We start from the raw sequence: 20,016 nt of genomic DNA on the forward strand, positions 1-20,016 counted from the left end.
CATTGATGCGCTCACTTCCTGATGGGGGTCGTGGCGGGTGTCATATGACCCGAGGTCAATCGTCTGCATGGCCACTCTGTGCCTACATCTCCCATCATGCCTCTGAGGTGTCGGCGGCGATGATCGCCTCTGTGCCCTCTGCCCCATCCCAAGGAGCCAACCCACATCTGGCCATAGCCATGGCAGCAGCCCACAAACAGCTCTGCCCTCTGCCAGCCTGGTACCCACACTAACAGGCAGCGTACAGCACCGCCATTATGCGGCCACGGTAGCTGCCCACCGCAAGGAGTCACCAGCCACTTTTCCGGTCCTCCGGTCCTGCGCAAACTGTCACTGGGGAAATAAAAAAAAAACCACTAGAACAGGCGCACATCCCCCACCCATCCCCCACACACCCCAGCAGCACACTAGCCACTTTTCCGTTCCTCCGTTCCTGCGCAAACTGTCACTGGGGGAGTAAAAAAAAAAAGCCGCTCCGCCGCGCTGCCCCAGCTGGCGGACTGCGCGCAAATGGCGGAGGCGGCTTGACCGAAGCCGCTGACCACTCCCCCTTAGCATGCCTTTTCCTGCCCAGTGCGGACCGCAGTGACCTCACATCCTCCCACACGTACTCCGAATTACTGCGGGACGGCAGGAAAAGGCGCCCTAAAACTCACTTTTTTAAAGTCGGGAGAAAGAGGCTTCACCGCAGGATAACGGCGGATCCTCGTGAACGTCATCTGGAAGCCTCGACGTGACTGCGGAAGGTAACGCGCGCTAGAGCCTCGTCTAGTAACGCCCTTAGTGTGCTGCAATTATGAAACCTTACTTGCCTCCTGCCTCAGTTTGCCTGTGTGTGAAATGGGCTTCTTCCTTCCCCACCTCCCCTTGCTTCAATAAGTGGGCTGTGCCACAAACTGCTTTCTCTGTGTTATTCTAGAGAAGTTTCTGGGAGGGTGGTGACCCCCTTGGCTCTGTCTCCAGTGAACCCACTTTCTGCCCCACCAATTAGGGTTAGTAACTGAGGTTTGGGATGGGCCCCCTCAAAACTGCATCACACTTAAAACCCCTGATGCCTAAACTTATTCTTGGCAGTTCTCCAAACTATACTCCAGCACCAGCAGCCAGCCAGCTAGAAGAACACCCTTGGAAGAATTAATCTGCTTATTCCATGGATCTCTTCCCTTTTTTCTCATTACAGTAGGTCAGGAAAAATGAGAGGGGGAGGAAAGAATTAATCTGTACCTTCTCCACGTCTTCCTTTTTTCTCAGAGAATTAGGACAGGAATGGGGGTGGGTGGGGAGAATTTACTCACAGTGCAAGAGTAAATTGTGAGAATTTACTCACAATGTTTGCTCATCAGTTAATCCCACCATATTCAATGCCTCTTATTTCTTTTATTATATGTTACGAAGGCAATGGATTGTAATAAAAACACCCAGCTTCATCAGGAGCATCATCTTCAAAAATGTCAACTTTTGGATCTTTAGACTACTACTTCACAAGCCGAGCAAAACTCAGGAAAAGGTCTGATGTCACAGAAGCACAGGGTTCCTCAGAAAGTCTAACTGAACCAGAACCTGACTGGTCTGATGTCATAGAAGCACAGGCTTCCTTGGAAAGACTAACTGAACCGGAACTTGACTGGGAGAAGGAGTTATCTGGCAGTAGTAGTGAGTCTGATATTTCTGAAATAGATAATTCTGAAGACAAAAGTGTTTCAGAGTTGCCAGGTGTTTGTTTAGGGGTTGAGTCAATGCCTCCCTTTGTAAAAAAGTTACCTGGTTCAAGTGACATTGCACAGTCTCAAGAAGAAACTTCAATTCAGCCAGCACTAAAAAGTTATCCATCAACAAAATATGGCCAATTGTCATGGAGACATTTCAACCCAGCATGGTACAAATGCTATTCTTGGTTAGAATACAGTGTAATACAAAATGCTGTGTTTTGCTTTGCTTGTAGCCATTTCTCTGGAAAAGATCCCCGTACTGCTGAAAATCTATTTACTCATAAAGGGTACAACAACTGGAAAAAAGCTACTGCTAATGATTCAGGATTGAAGCTACATAACAGAAGTGCAGTCCAGAAAGTCTCTATGGTGGCATGGGAGAGTTACAAAAATCCCACAGAAATCCAAAGGAGGCTCAGTTTTAGTGTAGTTAAGTGATGCTCATAAAAAACTTATCAAAGAAAATAGGCATTATATAACCACTGTGGCAAAAATTCTTTTGCTCACTGCTGTACAAAAAAATGCTCAGTGTGGACATTGGGAAAGTGAGGCAAGTGATAACAGAGGAAATGTTCTTGAACGCTTGCATTTAGTCGCAAAACATGATCTCAGAATCTAGTATAAAATAGATACTCTTCCTCGCAATGCAAAATCATTCCATTCAAGATGAATTGTTAAGCATTATGAGCAGAATAGTTCTGGAGTTAATTTCTCACAAAGTGAAGGAAGCTGGCTTCTTTGCATTAATTGCTAATGAAACAAAGGACATACGTAAGCAGGAACAAATGTCAGTAGTTCCCTGTTATTGCTACAATGGCAATATATATGAATGTTTTGATGGTTTCCATCCATGCCATTCACTGAATGCTCCTTCACTACTGAGTTATATAAAGGAAATCTTAGTATGTTGTGGCATAGATATCAAGAACTGCATAGCACAAACATAAGACGGTGCCAGTGTAATGAGTGGAAAACTAAATGGGGTGCAGGCAGTGCCCCTGAAAGAGGTGCCACAAGCCATCTATGTTCATTGTTTCAACCACAGGCGGAACTTAATTATTGTTGATGGATGTAAGAATATTGACGTTGTTGCAAACTTCTTTAATCTTCAACAACTGTACATATTTGTATTCTCTTCTTATGTGCAACCACGTTTCATTATTATTATTATTATTATTATTATTATTATTATTATTGTTGTTGTTGTTGCATTTTTATACCGCCCAATAGCTGAAGCTCCCCGGGCAGTTCACAAAAACTAAAACAATTCAAAGTATAAAACAAACAGTATAAAACAGGAATTGCAAAGGAATAGAATTATTGAATTAAAAAGATTGCCAGACACTCGCTGGGTGTGTCAGATTGCATCATGTCTAGCTGTTAAGTCAACACTTCTTGTAATTCTATTGCTTCTGAATATAATCAGCAATGAATCAAATTCTGAAAGACGTGTAGAGGCTTGAGGCATTCTAAATCAAATAGATTTTGGCTTTGTGTTTTGCCTGAATCTTTTTAGTGAAGTGCTTCTTGAACTAAAGGTGGTATCAGATTATTTGCAAAAATCAGATTGTGATGTGGCTAAAGCATGTGCCCTTATTAATTCTCTGATTGATAAATTGCAAGATCTCAGAGATCAGGAGGAAAATTTCCATAAAATTATGTCAGATGTGAAGATGTTTGCAGAAGAAAATTTGATCAAAATGCAAAATAAAGAAAAGAGAATGCACTGTATTCCAAAACAATTTCAAAACTATGTTACTGAATTAAAAACAGCGGAAAGTATTGATCCAAAAACTGACCATAATTTTAGAATTAAGGTGTTCCTTCCTGTTGTTGATCGCACTATTACTGAACTTCAAAGAAGATTTCCAGACAATTTCAATGTTTTGAATGGGGTTAGCGCTTTCAATCCCAAGTGCTGTTACTTCCTTGATCCAGAAAAACTCAGATCGGGCTTTGCTAGACCTGCCGGCTTATCCCGGCAGGGAGGCGGGGCGGCAGCGCGCTGATGAGCGGCGCTCTCTCACCCGCCCTCCCCCCTTGCCATCCCCCCTTGCCATCCTTCCCCCTGCCCCTCTCTTCCCCCCCTGGGCCGATGGGCACAGCGCTCGTATGAGCGCTGTGCCAGGTCCGCGGCTTTTCGCGGCTACTCGCGAGTAAGCAAGTAGCCACAAAAAACCGCGGACCTTCCTAGACGTTTTGCAGCTCTGGCCTGAGGCCGGGGCTGCGAAAAAGGCACGCCATAAGCAACTTTGCTTATGGCGCGTTGGAGGAGGCCTCAGTGCGGCCTGGGCCCGGATTCCTGTGTGCGTCATGCGGACGCACAGCAGGGAAACTGGGTCTCAAGGTGCGCTAAGGCCTCATCTAGCAAGGCCCATCATTTGTAAGTTATTATGGCAGTGACATGGATGGATTTTTTTTTAATAATTTTTATTTGTTTTCTACACTATATAAACATACAACATTACAATAGTAATAATAATAATAAAAAAGAAAACATCAAACAACTGCTACATACATATTGAATAAATGTTGAGTACATATATGTTGAATAAGTATTACCTATACATTATCATACTACAACATAATCATTTTTAACATAAAAGTGCACCCCCCACCTCGGGATCTATTCCTGAGTCCAAAATCTTATCGTTTCTTCTGCTGGCGGTTTCCCACTTCCCTTAGTAAACACAAGTATTAGGAACTGTTTCCAGATTCCTTCAAACTCATTTATTTTAGTTACGCCTTTTCTCCACTTAATATTACATGTGAATTTATCATTAATGGCTATATCCCATACTTCTTTATACCATTCTTCAATAGAATATTCCCCTTGAATCTTCCAGTTCCTGGCTACCATCAATCGTGCTGCAACCAGCAAACTTGATATCAGCTCTATAGTTTCTTTTCCACACTTTATATCTTCAAATAGTGACAGCAATGCAATCTTTGGTGTTTGTTCTATTTTCATTCCCACTATTTCTTCAATTTCTGAAAACACCATCTTCCATAATCTTTGTACATATTTGCATTGCCACCACATATGTAAATACGTTCCTTTTTCCCCACAACCTCTCCAACAATTTGCTGAATGCTGATCATTTATCTTATTCAATCTAATCGGGGTTAGGTACCACCTCCACAAAATTTTAAAATAGTTCTCCTTTATTCTCACTGACAAACTTCTCAACACTCTTTGTTTCCATAGTCCCTCCCATCTCTGTCGCCCTATTTGTACCTTCAAATCTGACTCCCATACCATTTTCTCTGAGTTCTCTCTAAACTCCTTTTCTAACAATATTTTATATATTTCACTCATTAACCCTTTTAAAACTATACTACCTCCTTTACCTTTTTCCTTATTTGCTATTAACTCTTCAAACTTCGTCATCTTTCTGCAAACTCTATTATCTTTAATCCACTTTTTATTCCATTGTTCTAATTGCCCATATTCTAACCAAGATAATTTTTTCTCCTTTAACAATTTTTCCATATCTTCTCTTGTTTTTATATCTCTTAACCAATCCTTTAGTTTCATTTTACTTTTCTCTGAAAGAGGCGGTAGTGAGACCACTCCTGAAGAAAACTTCCTTGGACCCGGAAAATCTTAGTAACTACAGGCCGGTAGCAAATGTTCCATTCCTGGGCAAGGTCCTTGAGCGGGTGGTGGCGGGCCAGCTCCAGACACTCTTGGATGAGACTGATTATCTAGATCCATTTCAGTCGGGTTTCAGGCCCGGCTTTGGCACGGAAACAGCCTTGGTCGCCCTGTATGATGACCTATGTCGGGAGAAGGACAGGGGGAGTGTGACTTTGTTGATTCTCCTTGATCTCTCAGCGGCTTTCGATACCATCGACCATGGTATCCTTCTGGAACGTCTGGCTGAGTTGGGAGTGGGGGGCACTGCATTGCAGTGGTTCCGCTCCTACTTAGCAGGACGGCTCCAGAAGGTGGTGCTTGGGGGACATTGCTCAGCCCCGTGGACTCTTCAGTATGGAGTTCCGCAGGGATCGGTCTTGTCCCCCATGCTGTTTAACATGTACATGAAACCGTTGGGTGCGGTCATCCGGAGTTTTGGAGTGCGCTGTCATCAGTACGCTGACGACACGCAGCTCTACTGCTCCTTTTCATCCTCATCAGGTGTGGCTGTGGATGTGCTGAACCGGTGCTTGGCTGCGACAATGGACTGGATGAGGGCTAATAAACTGAAGCTCAATCCAGACAAGACTGAGATGCTGCTGGTGGGTGGTTCCTCTGATCGGATGGGGGGTGTTCAACCGGTTCTGGATGGGGTTGCACTCCCCCTGAAGGAGCAGGTTCGTAGCTTGGGGGTTCTCCTAGAACCATCTTTGTCACTTGAGGCTCAGGTGGCCTCGGTGGCACGGAGTGCTTTCTACCAACTTCGGTTGGTGGCCCAGCTACGCCCCTATCTGGACAGGGATAACCTAGCTTCAGTTGTCCATACTCTGGTAACTTCCAAATTAGATTACTGCAATGCCCTCTACATGGGGCTGCCTTTGAAGACGGTCCGGAAGCTGCAGCTTGTGCAAAATGCGGCGGCCAGATTGATAGCTGGAACAGGGAGGTTTGAGCATGTAACACCGATTCTGGCCCGCTTGCATTGGCTGCCTATACGTTTCCGAGCCCAATTCAAGGTGCTGGTCTTAACCTATAAAGCCCTACATGGCTTGGGACCACAATACCTGATGGAACGCCTCTCCCGACATGAACCTACCCGTACACTGCGCTCAACATCTAAGGCCCTCCTCCGAGTGCCTACTCCGAGGGAAGCTCGGAGGATGGCAACAAGGGAGAGGGCCTTTTCAGTGGTTGCCCCCCGACTGTGGAATGATCTCCCCGATGAGGCTCGCCTGGCGCCAACATTGTTATCTTTTCGGCGCCAGGTCAAGACTTTTCTCTTCTCCCAGGCATTTTTAACAGCATTTTAACAGCATTTAACAACGTTAAGTTTGTTTTTAATGGACCCCACAATTGTTGTTTTTAAATGGATACTGTTGTTTTTATACTGTTTTTATGTGTGTGTGTTGTTGTTTTTTTTAAAATTGTATACTTTTAATGTTTACTATTTTTAAATGTTGTAAACCGCCCAGAGAGCTTCGGCTGTGGGGCGGTATATAAATGTAAATAAATAAATAAATAAATAAATAAATTTTAATATTTTACATAATCTACCCTTCAGATCCTCTGGGAAATTCTTTAACATTATTATTGGTGCTAAGGGAGAGTTGCTCGGAAGCAGCTTCCCTTTAAATTTACTCCAAATTTCCCATTGAGTCCTCAGGAGTGGATTATCTATACTTCCAACCCACTTTCTCCCTCCATCTTTAAAGAAGACATTGTCCAAACTCATCTCTACATTACTTATAGTTTTTTCTTCCATCCAATATAAATCTCCTACTCCTATAATTGCTTCTACAATATGTCTTAATCTATTTGCTGCGTAGTATAATTTTATATTTGGGAGACCCAATCCACCCTTTTTTTGGCTTAGATACCAATTATTTTTATTCACTCTTGCTCTCTTTTCTCCATTACAATATTTATTAATAATATTTTGCCAACTTTTTATCTCAGTTTCTGATATTTTTATTGGTAACCTCCTAAACACAAAATTAATTTTAGCTAAAATCTTCATTTTTACTAAGGCTATTCTTCCAAACCAAGATAAATTTAATCTTTTATATTTCTCCAATTTCTTTAACCTCATTAAATTCTCCTTTTCAAGGTTCTCTAAATTTTTTGTAATTTTAATTCCCAAATATTTAATCTCCTCCTTAACTCTCATTTCTATTCCCTTATGTTCCCATTCCTTTTCTTCCTTCTTAGTATAATTAAACAACATCATCTCTGATTTAGACCAATTTATTCTTAACCCTGTAATTTCTTCAAATTCCCTCAACTGATATTTAATTCTTTCTATTTTTCTTATTGGGTTCTTAATGGTCAATAAGGTGTCATCCGCAAACATATTTAACTTTATTTCCCTTACCTCTCCAATTCCTTCTAACTCTTCATCCTCCCTTAGTGCCTTCGCCAATACTTCCATAACCATTACAAACAGGACCGGCGAGAGCGGACATCCTTGTCTTGTACCTCTGGCTAGTTGTATCTTTTCAGTGAGTCCATCGTTTACCACCACTACAGCTGTGTTTTGGGAATATAACTGTTCTATTATGTTTTTAAATTTATTTCCAAATCCCAATTTATCTACAATAATCTTTAATGCCTGCCAGCTCACACAATCAAAGGCCTTAAAACTATCCAATGCCATAATTCCTGCCTTGATATTTGATTTTTTTATTACATTTATTACATTTAAAACTCTTCCCACTAAACTATGCATCTGCCTTCCTGCCACAAATCCACATTGATCTTCTCCTATATATTCTGATATAAATTTATTTAACCGTTTAGCCATAATAGATGAGAAAATTTTGGCATCCTGATTTATTAACGAGATAGGTCTATAAGAATCAGGACTAGTCAGGTCTTTATCTGGTTTTGGAATTAGAATTATCAATGAGTGTTCCCATGATTCAGGTATCGTCTCTCCTAATAATATCATATTATAAAGTTTCAGTAACTTTGGAACTAAAAATTCTTTGAAAACTTTATAATATTCTGGTCCTAAACCATCTGCTCCCGGTGATTTACCAACTTTCAAATTATCAATAACATCTTCAACTTCTCTTTGAGTTATTACCTTCTCCATTAGCTCTTTATATTCTGGTTTTATTCCATTCTTTATAAACCTTCCAATATATTCCTCCACCTTTTCTTGTTGTATTTCTTTACCCTTATATAGTTCCTGATAAAATTCCTGGAAAATTTTTATTTTATCTTTCATTATATGACAATAATTCCCTCGATTATCCTTCAATACTTCTATCCCATTCCTCCCTTTTTCTTTTTGTGTGAGCCTGGCAAGCAACCTAGAATTCTTATTACTGTTTTCGAAATATTCCCTTTTCATATATATTAAATTCTTTTGAACCTCCTCTAAATTTAAATTTTCTAATTGTTTCTTCTTAGCTTGTATTTCTACTAATTTATATTTATTTTTACCTTGCCAATATTCTTCCTCCAAATTTCTAATTTCTATCTCTAACTTTTCCTGCTCTGCACGTTGTTGTCTTTTTAAGCTACACGTCTCTCTAATACAGATTCCTCTTACTACAGCCTTCATGGTGTCCCAAACGACTGACCCAGCTGTTCCTCCCTTTTCATTAATTTCCCATGACTCCGACAATTCCTTCTGAATTTTCTCTACCACTTTATTATATTTCAGTATTTTTGTATTCAACTTCCATCTATATGCCTCTTTATAGTTCTTCTTGACTGCAAATTCTAAACTTAACAAGGCATGATCAGTTACTTTTATTACCCCCATTTCCATTTTACAAATCTTCGTTGCCAAATCTTTTGAGACAAATATATAATCTATCCTGGAGTATGTATGATGAACTGGGGAAAAATATGAGAACCCAGGCTTAATCCCATTGAGTAAACGCCAAGAATCTGAATAATCATTTTCTTTTACTAATTTATTCAATATAGTTATATTATTCCTCTTTTCAACATTAGTGGGATTCGATCTGTCCCATCTATTATCCATAACCATATTAAAGTCCCCAGCCAATATAACATACCCCTCCTTGAATTCTTCTATTTCTTTAAATAACTTTATAAAAAACTCTCTATGTCTCTCATTTGGGGCATACACATTAATTAGCGTATATACCTTTCCTTCAATTTTACCTTTTAACATAAGATATCTGCCACTATCGTCCTTTTTTGTTTCTTCTAATATAAACCCACTTTTTTTTTAGATCAAAGTGGCCACTCCATTTTTTTTGACGTCCCTAATGACTTTTCATAATAAGCTAACCACTTTAATTTTATCATATTCGAATTCTTGGAGCCTTGGTGTGTTTCTTGCACCATTATAATATCCGATCCTTCTTTATTAAACATTTGTTCTATTCTCCTCCTTTTCATGACTGCCCCCAAACCTTTAACATTGAGTGTTGATACTTTTATCTTTTTATCCATATTCACCCTTTTGAAGTCTCTTCCGATCCCTTGTGCTCTGCAACTCAAATTTACTTACATAAAAACACAAACTCCATACAACTACCCCCCACCCCCTTACCCCAACCCCTTCCCTCCTACCTTCCCCCCCTCCCCACCCCCCACTCTGATCCCCCCCACATCCCCATGAGTCTAATACTCCAGCCATTAACTTTAAAGGGAGGGGGGGAGGCAGTGCTGCGCCTGGCCGGCAAGGTTTCTATGTTTAACATTTCTGTCTACAATTATCTCATAATATGATTAACAGTTCTATTACACCCCAGATGTCCCAGCCTCATTCCCCCCCACCCGTTCCAGCCCCACTTCCTTCCCCATACAGACCCAGCCTCTTCAGCAACTCTTTACCTTGATCCAGTGAGGTTACTCTGTGTTCCCCCCTTCTGTGTGTAAATCTTAGAAAAACAGGATAACCCCACGAATATAGGATTTTGTTCTTCACTAATATTTCAGTTATTGGTTTAATACTGCGTCTCCAGTTTAATGTGTGCTGAGAAAGATCATTATAAATTTGCACTGCTTTGCCTTTATACTGCAACTGGACCATAGATCTCAATTCTTTCATAACTTGCTCTTTTTTATAGTAATTACCAAATTTCACCAAAATGTCTCTAGTCCCTTTGTAGTTTTGGCCCCCCCACACACACGGTGAACTCAATCTATATCCGATCCATCTATTTGTAGGTCAGGCATCAGCTCTTTGAACCAATTCAGAATGATATCTCTTAGATCTTCTCCTTGTGTTTGCTTTAGCTGTTTTATTCGAATTGATGATCGACGAGATTGATCCTCCAAGGCTATCAGTCTTAATTCATAATCTTTAAATCGAATATTTGTTGATTTTTCAAAAGCCTCTTGCTTCTTCTGGTTCAAATCAGCTTTTGTCTCCAAATCTTTAATATTTTTTGAGTTCTCCGCCGTCTTATCAGCCAGGGCACGCATTTGTTGTCTAAAAACATCCATTTGCTGATCCATTTTTTAAAAAATGACTGTATTGTTCTCTGCAATTGCAGCTTTAATTTCCATTAAAGAGGGTGGCTGACTGCCAGTTGCTTTTCCCCCTTCAGCCATGTTTTTTTTTGGCTCTGTATCTAAAAAAACTGGGTCTGTGTCTTCGTCTTCCTGTTCTCCTTCAGAGACTGAAATTTGGGAGAGGTTATGGTTACTTGGTCACTTTTTCTGTGTATTTAACCTTTTCCACTCTTTCTTAATTCTCCTTTTAATGTTAGACATAGGACACTTCTGGTCAGGGCATAAACCTTTGAATCCAGCTCCCTTTCTTGGCAGTTTATTTATTAGCTTGTCTTCTGTATGTTAAACACTCTTTCTTCTTCTCAGGGGGGGGAATACATCAAATTTCACAACAGCATTCACTAGAGGGGACCAAAACTAGCCATACACAGTCCACCAATGCCACACTTCGCCCCCTCACCGAACGCTGCTATTTCTCCACCACCGCTCACCCCCCTTCTCGCCAGCCGACGATAACTACAACAAACTGCTTTCCTCTTTATAAAGCCAGTATTTCAGTCTTTTCCACTTTGTAATAGAAGATAAGAGGTGAGATTCGCTATAAATCAGGTCAGCATCTAACAAAAACAAACCTTCTCTGCTCCAACTGCGCCACAGCAGCCGGCAGCATTTAGTTTCGCTTTCCACAGATGCTTATAGAAACATTCCATAAAATCTCACCTTATCTCTTCCAGCTTATTCCAACACCGGCAAGTTAAACAGTTAACATTCATAGTCCTTTTCCATCATTTGGTTAAAGATTTATGCCCATTAAAAAGGAGATAATTGTTTTTCCCGGCAAAGCCGGTTAGAGCATCAGAAAAAACTCGCCGACTCCATGGCTGCCAAGCTCCGCCCCCTGACATGGATGGATTTGAAGCAGAATTCAGACTTTTCCCAAAGTTCTAGAGAGGTATGAACAAGAAACACAAATGAAAATTGATAGAGTGAACCAAGTGCTTACTCTTCTTGAAGAAGTGAAACTGCCTTTCAGTGAACTCCACAGACTGTGTGCCATAACCATTACAATACCTCCAACAAGTGCTGGATGTGAATGAACATTTTTGTCTCTGTGGCAAATTAGGACATACCTGAGGAGTAGTATGGGTGATGAACGTCTAAGTAATATTGCTATACTGGCAATTGAAAAGAAACTGTCACAAGCCCTGGACCTTGAAACTGTTGTCAATCATTTTGCAGGTGTGCATGAAGATCAGCACATTCAACTTCTTTAGATCTACATGCTTCTCTATTCCCTCTCAGTGAGTGACAATCTAATCAGCCGGCGATGGCTATAATTCAGATATGCAACAACATACATTGGGTGTACAGGGCCCACAGTTTGCTCTTACTTTCCTTACACTAAGGCCATTGCTAGACGGGGCTGTAGCGCGGGTTACATACCGCCAGCGTCCTTACAGGTCCACATGACGTTCACCAGGATCCGTGTCCATCCTGTGTTGAAACCTCTGTTTTCCCGTGTTTTGTGAAACGGCTTTAAGCCCGGTATTTCCTGTCGGCGCAGGCTAATTTGGATGCGGGCGGCAGAGGTGTGGGACGAAATGAGGTCAGCACGGTTTCCAGTGAGGTCAGCAATGGTCAGGAAGAAGGTGTGCTAAGGGGAGTGGCCAGCGGTTTCGGCCAAACCTTGTCCTCCATTTGCGCTCTGTGTGCAGTTGTGGCAGTGGCGCAGCAGCTTTTTAAAAAATAAATAAATAAATGGGTCCGCTTTGTGCACAAATGGACGAACGAAAAACTGTCTGGCAAGTTGGGGGGGTGTTGTGGATGTGTGGGTTATGTGCAGCTTGTTACCTCTGTGTGGCAACCAACTTTAATGGTAAGTTGGTGGGCTGTACCCTCCCATTGTCGCGGTGGGCAGCCGCAGGTACTGTCCTAACGCCTGTGGTGTAGGCTGCACGGATGATGTAAAGGCGAGTGGGGGAATGATGGGCACGGTAGAGGCAGGCAGGGCTGTGTGCCTATTGGTGTGGGTACGCGGCAGCTGGGTGTAAGGGGGCAACAGGCGAGGGTGGGCGGCCATCTTCCATCAGCCACGTAGCGGCAGGCGGAAGGTCAGGGAAGCATCAGCCGAGGGGGAGATTTTCCATAGCTCGGCTCCCTTCGCTATCGCTCCTCCCCCCCACACACACACACGGCCGCCTCTCCTTCCTGCATATGCTACTTGGGCACAATGCGCTTCCGCTGGCGCAGCTGGTTCAGAGCTGCTGCCATGCCTATGCCCAGATGTGGGATGGCTCCGTGGGATGGGGGGAGGGGCGCAGGGCCGGTCATCGCTGGAAATAGGCAGAGGCCAGATGGGAGATGTAGGTGCAGAGTGCACATGCAGACGACTGTCCTCAGATCGCAATACATCTGAAGTGGACATACTACTATATGCAGGTTCAGGCAACCACTCCTATTGCAGATGTGAATCATACAGGACTTCTGCCCATGCATAAATGTCAACCTTGCTCCTCCTTTGCACCTTCATCACCTCCAAAAGAAAATGACAGCATCTCTGCCTTGTCAATGATGCCGCTCAACAATGCCACTCTTTTCCATCCTCCTGCCACCACTGGCCACGCCCCCTGCAGTTCATCCCCCACTGCCAACTGGCTCCCCTGTGCCCAGCACTGGGTGGTGATGGGGGAATCCAACATAAGCAGCAGTGGCAGTTCAGCCGCTGCCGCCAACGCCAACCACCGCGGATTGCGCTCTTTTGCACTTGCGCAAATCGCACCACGGACAGAAACCGCCCCCCCCCCCCCGGAAAATCAGGCCGGTGTGGCTCCGCATCTCGTGCTCAACCCAACAGCACCACAACCGCAACAAACTCCCACAACAACCCCCCTCCAATACCGGGATAACCCACACAACGTGTGGACCCTGAGGCGTCAAACCTATGCAGGCAAACCCTCTTTCACCCCTCCTCAAGCACGGAACACCGGTAGGTCTAGCAAGGCCCTTCCTGGCTCTACCTGCACTAGTTGAAAAGTAACTGTTTTCTAAAGAAAGTGGTCTGTTTAACCTGTACGTCAAGGAAATGCTGTATGTCAAGGAAATGCTATATGTCATGTACTGACTACCTTGTTTGAAAGCCTTTTTCCTTACTGCAATTTGAATTTAGCTAATACATGCTATATTTTTTTTAAAAAAAACTAAATCAATATATGATTTATTTCAGAATATATGGTTAGGATGGCAGTTATAGTGTGAGATACACCATTATTTTTCTTCAGAGACTTTAACATGTGGGGCACAGCCCGCCCACCTAGAAATATACTTTGCCCCTGCTGTGCCCCCCTGAATTTTTTTTCTAGTGCTGCCACTGCTAGGCATGTGTCCATGGAGTGTCTGGTTCAGCAAGGAAGCACTTGGAGAAGTTTTACAAGTTAAAAATAGCAGTTTCAATTCTCTCCTGTCTTTTCCAACAACAAAGCCACCATGTCTGATGTTACCACACTATTTCAGCTGTCACACCAGATCTCCCACAGATTGCAGAGTCCCACAGCCAGAGAGAGGCAGAATAAAACACATAATCATCTCACCCAGTAACCAGGCTATTTATAACTCCACTATCTGAGAACAACAAGCCATTGGCTGGCAGCTCTGCAGCTTGTCAGCTGCACTTGCTTTTCACAATTTTAAGGACAGCTGTCAACACCATGGTGACATTTCTCTTGCAGTGCAGTGACTGCAAACCTCTTCAATGAGAGTTCTTATTATGAACCTCTGACGCTGTCTTATGCCGAGCCAGACAACTGATCCATCTAGCTGAGTACTGTCTACTCTGGCACTGGTGATGGTTCTCTGGAGCCTTGGGTCTTTCCCAGACACTACCTGAGATCCTTCTAACCAGAAGTGTTGAAGAAAACATGGGATCTACTGTATGGAAAACATGTATTGTACCACTGAGCTATGGTCATTCCCATTCCCTCATTATGTACAGAGTTATGTGTAAATATTCTGGCTGTAGACATATGAATATAGCAAACACCACAATGCACAATGCTTGGGTATGTGAAATCAGTGGGTAATGTCAGAGTCACTTGTGGTATGTTTTCTTATTTATAGGTTTCAGTGTGAGTATATGTGCATTTGCCTGTACATACGCCAGCTTTTGCATGCATGAGAGCCTAAAGATATTTATTCAAAACCACTTAACACTACTCACTACAGAATACTATGGACATTGAGAAGGGAGGGATCTTTTAACCACCATTCACTTTTGCCTCTAGCCCTACCCACCACTGGAATGCAGCTCCCAGGAGCTTTTTCAAAATGGAATCTGGCCCTCGGGCCAAAAAGGTTCCCCATCCCTGATGTAGAACTTGCACAAAACATGATGAAAGCAGCTGGGAGTGGGGTGGGTGGGACTCACTGAAAGGGTAATCAGGAAGGCCAATGTTAGCCCAAACAGATGAGTGAGCAACTCCTTGGTTTCTGGACTGCCTTAGGCACCTTCCAGTTTAGGCTTCTTCTTGGGGGCATTTGGCCTGAACTAGTTCTCCTCTGACTTTTCTTTCTTCCCTGGTCTGTTGGGACAGTGGGGGCAAGGGGTGAGAATTAAGGCTTACGTATTCACATACCTCTTGTAAGTTTTTGCTTCTCCCAACCATAGTCTTGAAGATGAGTCACTGGTGGTTGAATGAGAAGCATTGGGTTGGATAGCCACTTGGACACTGTATTCTTTGAGGGCTCTCTGGCCACCATCTTATGTTTTGCCAATCAGGTTGCCTCACTCAATGGCTTTCATGCCATGGAGAAGAAGTGATTGTAGAGTTAAAGTAGGCTGCTGTTGTGGAGGGTGGGGTAAGGTCCTCTGCATTCCATCTTTATTCTGTTGCTACTTTCCCCATCCATTTACTTTCATGTCGTTTGACAGACGAAAACACTTATTTACAACAAACATTCATAGTGATGGTAATTAGCCACTTACCTAGATTCCGGTGAAATGCCTGGCCAATATGCTTTATAACAGGGCTGGGCATGCACCCCCACCACCAGTGCGCTGGATGCCATTCCCCACCCCCACCTAATTTTTTAATTCATTTTGGGTCACCTTGTAAACGGTGGCCCATGCAGGGGAGCAGGGGTTGAAAATGGCTTCCTAACCTCCCAAGGCTGCCCACCCCTGCATCATAATAATGGTTTTGAAACTTTTCACCTTCAAAGAAAATATTCCCTATTCACTCTTCTGCTGAGACTATATCACATTGAAAAAGATCCGGGGGCATGTTCACAGATAGGGGCACTCAACTACTCCAAACACCAATAAAAGGTGATAATTATCAAATAACCCATTTATTTACAATTTATAAGGATTTATAAAACCAACTGATGTGTCTCAAAGTGGTTAACAATCACAATGTTGGGTACTATAATAACCAATAATATATATCATACATGCAAGAGTACAAATCTAATACAGTCCAACAATATTACAGACTTTTATAACATTTAGCAGCTGCGGCTCGCGGTCTGTTAAAGACTAGAACAAACAATGAAGCCGAGTTTTACTGGAGGGATTGTTTCCCCGAGACAGAAACAGCTCTAATGAGGGTATTACTTGATATGGCTTTGAGTCCGAAGAAGCTGGAACAGCAAAAACGGGAAGTTTAATTGCAAATTCCTGTCATTCAATGCATTGACAACGCTGATAAGAATAGAAAATGAGAAGAAACCCTATTTCTGTACATATATTATTCTGATGGTATTGTCTCAGGTGTTAAATGTTATAAAAGTCTGTAATACTGTTGGACTGTATTAGATTTGTACTCTTGAGACACATCAGTTGGTTTTATATATCCTTATAAATTGTAAATAAATGGGTTATTTGATAATTATCACCTTTTATTGGTGTTTGGAGTAGTTGTGTGCCTTTTTGGCACTTTATATAGTACTACTTAATAACTACTGCCTTCCATTACTTGTGTAGCACAGATAGGGGCAGGCAGAAGGTAGATTGGGACCTACTGATAGATCTCTGGATGTTTTACAGTAGATCTTCAAGGGTTTGTGACTCCAAATACTTTAACAAGAGTAAGTAAAATGGCAAGACAAAAATCTCAACCATGGCCTTGTGTTAACTGATTACCTCTCAGCCTCATTGTTCCTCATCTGTATGGTTGCTTTTGACCATATTTTTGTACAGCTCTGCTAGCCAGTGTTAGTGAGTTATGTTGGAATTCCTGATCTCTGGTAATTCAGAAGCAAATTTTAATATACATCCAGGGTTCCTGGGGTGCAGTAGAGAATTGACTTCAACCCCTAAGACCCCATTTTGTGTGGTTAGTTGGTAGACCTCAGTACTCTAGCAAAAAACCAAAATAAGTTCTGCAAGTCTGAAGTCTGTTCACCTTTGTTCTAAGATGCATCCGTTTATTAAGAGCACTGACAAAGTTTATTTAGCCTTACTGCTACCCAGAATGAATTATGCCCTAGATCAGCAGCAGGCAACTTTGGAGGGTCCTGGGGCAACTTTCCACCCCCAGACTGCCAAATTCGTGGGCACAGTGGCACCAAACCAACCACTATTTGACTTTTCTAAGGCTCTGTAGAGATTTGCCTCCAAATTTACGTAGAAAACTGCTTAATTTTTTTGCCACCACCACATTGCCACATATATAGGATGGAAGACCACATACAGCCTATGAGCCGCTTGTTTCCCACCTCTGGTCTAGAATCCAACATCTGCATTGATGATTCCTGCACTGAGCGGTTGGACTCAATGGCCTTATAGGCCTCTTCCAACTCCATTATCCTATGATTCTATCTCCTAGAGCAGTGGAAAATAAGATCAGTAGTGGTGGGCAGGCTGTCTTGCAGGACAGCTGTTCCACCATTTTTAACCTTTCAGAACCCCAGCCAAGCACCTGAGGAACACTACGATCCCTCAAAACACTGTTTGAAAACCACTGCTTTAAGTATTTTAAAATATTGTTTTAGGGCTTTGCTAGACCTGCCGGGTTATCCTGGCAGGGAGGCGGGGCCGAGGCGCGCTAACGTTAGCGCGCCTCGCCCAGGGTTCCAGACGTCGGACGTGCAGGACGTCGGATCCCTGCAGCGTCTGCCATTTTTATTTTTTTATTTTAAAGGGGCCGGGTGCGGCCCGAAGACGGCGGACTGGTAAGTCCTTTTTTTTGTGTTTTTTTTACTGGGGGGGGGAAGGATGGCAGAGTGGGTGGCAAGGGGGGGGTGAGATCACGCCGCGCGCTGCCGCTGCCCGAGCAAGCAGGCGAGCGGCGCTTGCCCGGGCAATGCCACCCCATGCCAGGCATTGCCCGGGCAAGCGCCGCTCGCCTGCTTGCTCGGGCGGCGGCGGCGCGTGGCGCGATCTCACCCGCCCCCCCTTGCCACCCACCCTGCCATCCTTCCCCCTCCCTTCTCTCCCCCCCCCGTAGGAGCGCTGTGCCAGGTCCTCGGCTTTTCGCGGCTACTCGCGAGTAAGCGAGTAGCTGCAAAAAGCCTCGGAAGTCACTACACTTCCCCCAGCCCCGGCCTGAGGCCGGAGCTGGGGAAAAGGCGCACCATAAGCGAATTCGCTTATGGCGCATTAGACCAGGCCTCAGCGCAGCCTGCCGCCGGATTCCCCTGTGCGTCATGTGGACGCACAGGAGGGAAACTGGGTCTGAAGGCACGCTAAGGCCTCGTCTAGGAAGGCCCTTAGGCTCCCCACTTCCCAGAGCAGTAGGAAGTTTCAGGGGGAAAAGTCTTTTACAGGGTCAGTTTCCTTGTTAGGGAAGAGTACTGGAAATGCATTACATTTTTGTAAATTTACAAATATACATGTTGTATACAGGGGAAACAGACAACACTAATCTGTAAGGCAGCATCAGTTCCTCAAAAGCAACAACGTACCTTTGAAACCTCCCTCCAAGAATCTTCCTTACCAACTAATTGCAAAAATTCAAACTTCTGGCTCCTCTGGATTCATTCCAGCTTTCAAACTGTTTCCTTCAGTGGCTACCCATGTAGGTGGGATAGTTTCATTATCTAGTAGCCTCTATACATAAAATACCCATTAATCAAACATCTTCTACTAGTAAGCCTTTGGGGGGGTAAAGTAATTTTGGATATCCAGAGTGCTTTCAACTAATGACCCTTGAAAGGTAAGTTTCACTTGCACAGACATTTTATTTTCACATTTACACATTCTATTCGTTTTCCACAGTATTTTATTCCCCAAACCACTAACATTTTCAGAATTTTAAGTTAAGTATTAACAAAGTCAACCAATTTAACTACCAAGTAGAGCAAATTATACAGCATACTTTCATGCTGCAGCTTGTTCACAAAGAGAAAAAATACAAAGTATACCTATTAAATAGCTACCTCTAGAGAATGTGTGCCTTCAACCAGATTTCCGATTTTGCAAGGAGGGCAGGCAGTTGTTCTTTTTAACCTTCAGACAAGCATCTGTACCCCTCATTGTGCCATCTGTACCCCTCATGTCCCAATTAACTTACCCGTCTGTAGATATCCTCCTTGCTGGCTTCATACTTCTGCTGCATGCGTTCCTCCAAGAAGTAGATGCGCAGCTTGAGGCTGAAGTTCTCTTTCTTCAAGTCATGGAGGTGCTGAGACAAAGTACGATATCCATTAGACATGGTTGGGGATCCATGGGGTGGAAGTCTTCTCACACCCCGTTCACTCCAGTAACATTGTGACACCGAGAAAGGAAGGGAAGCCTAGCAAAATGGCTATAGTGACACAGCCTGGGAGGCCTACAGAGACATGGGAAGGAACTCAAAACTTTGGGCGTCAGCTGCCTGTGGATCTGCAATCATTGCTCAACTCATGGACAGAGCGTGGCTCGCTTTCTTTTTTTACCTCCAGGAGGTATTTGAGGAATCCTTGGCAGAGGCTCTTCCTATATTAACACACATACGCAAGTGGTGTAATCTGAGCTGAGTTGAGGAAAGCTCTGTAGCTCCACTGCCACCTTACAGCCGTCCTTCACCAACTGCAGGAGATTAGCAGCTCTGAGGGGAACAGGATGAATTGGGCAGTCAACCTCATTGAAGAGGGATTGAGAGAGATGGTGACTGAGCCAGGTGTTGGGTGAGCAATGTGAGCAAGCCCCCCCCCCCCAAATTCCACTAGGGATCTGGTTTCACCTCTTAATCCTGCACCAGGGGGAAGGAAAGGTTCCTCACCTTGCTTCCTTTCATGGGCCTTGTGAGC

General features: G+C 43.4%; 1 protein-coding gene across 1 annotated transcript in view; it reads right to left on the reverse strand.

Annotated features, from left to right (window-relative positions):
- The window catches only part of PDE4DIP (phosphodiesterase 4D interacting protein), a 282,371-nt gene extending 262,763 nt beyond the window's left edge, over positions 1-19,608 (reverse strand). The window contains exon 1 of the mRNA XM_063133164.1: positions 19,299-19,608. Within this exon, the coding sequence (XP_062989234.1) occupies positions 19,299-19,439 (141 nt within the window). The 5' untranslated portion in view covers positions 19,440-19,608. The remainder of the gene's footprint in view (positions 1-19,298) is intronic.
- Positions 19,609-20,016: the final 408 nt, after the last annotated feature.

The sequence above is a fragment of the Elgaria multicarinata genome, chromosome 1 (genome assembly GCF_023053635.1).
Source record: "Elgaria multicarinata webbii isolate HBS135686 ecotype San Diego chromosome 1, rElgMul1.1.pri, whole genome shotgun sequence".
NCBI classification, from domain to species: domain Eukaryota; kingdom Metazoa; phylum Chordata; class Lepidosauria; order Squamata; family Anguidae; genus Elgaria; species Elgaria multicarinata.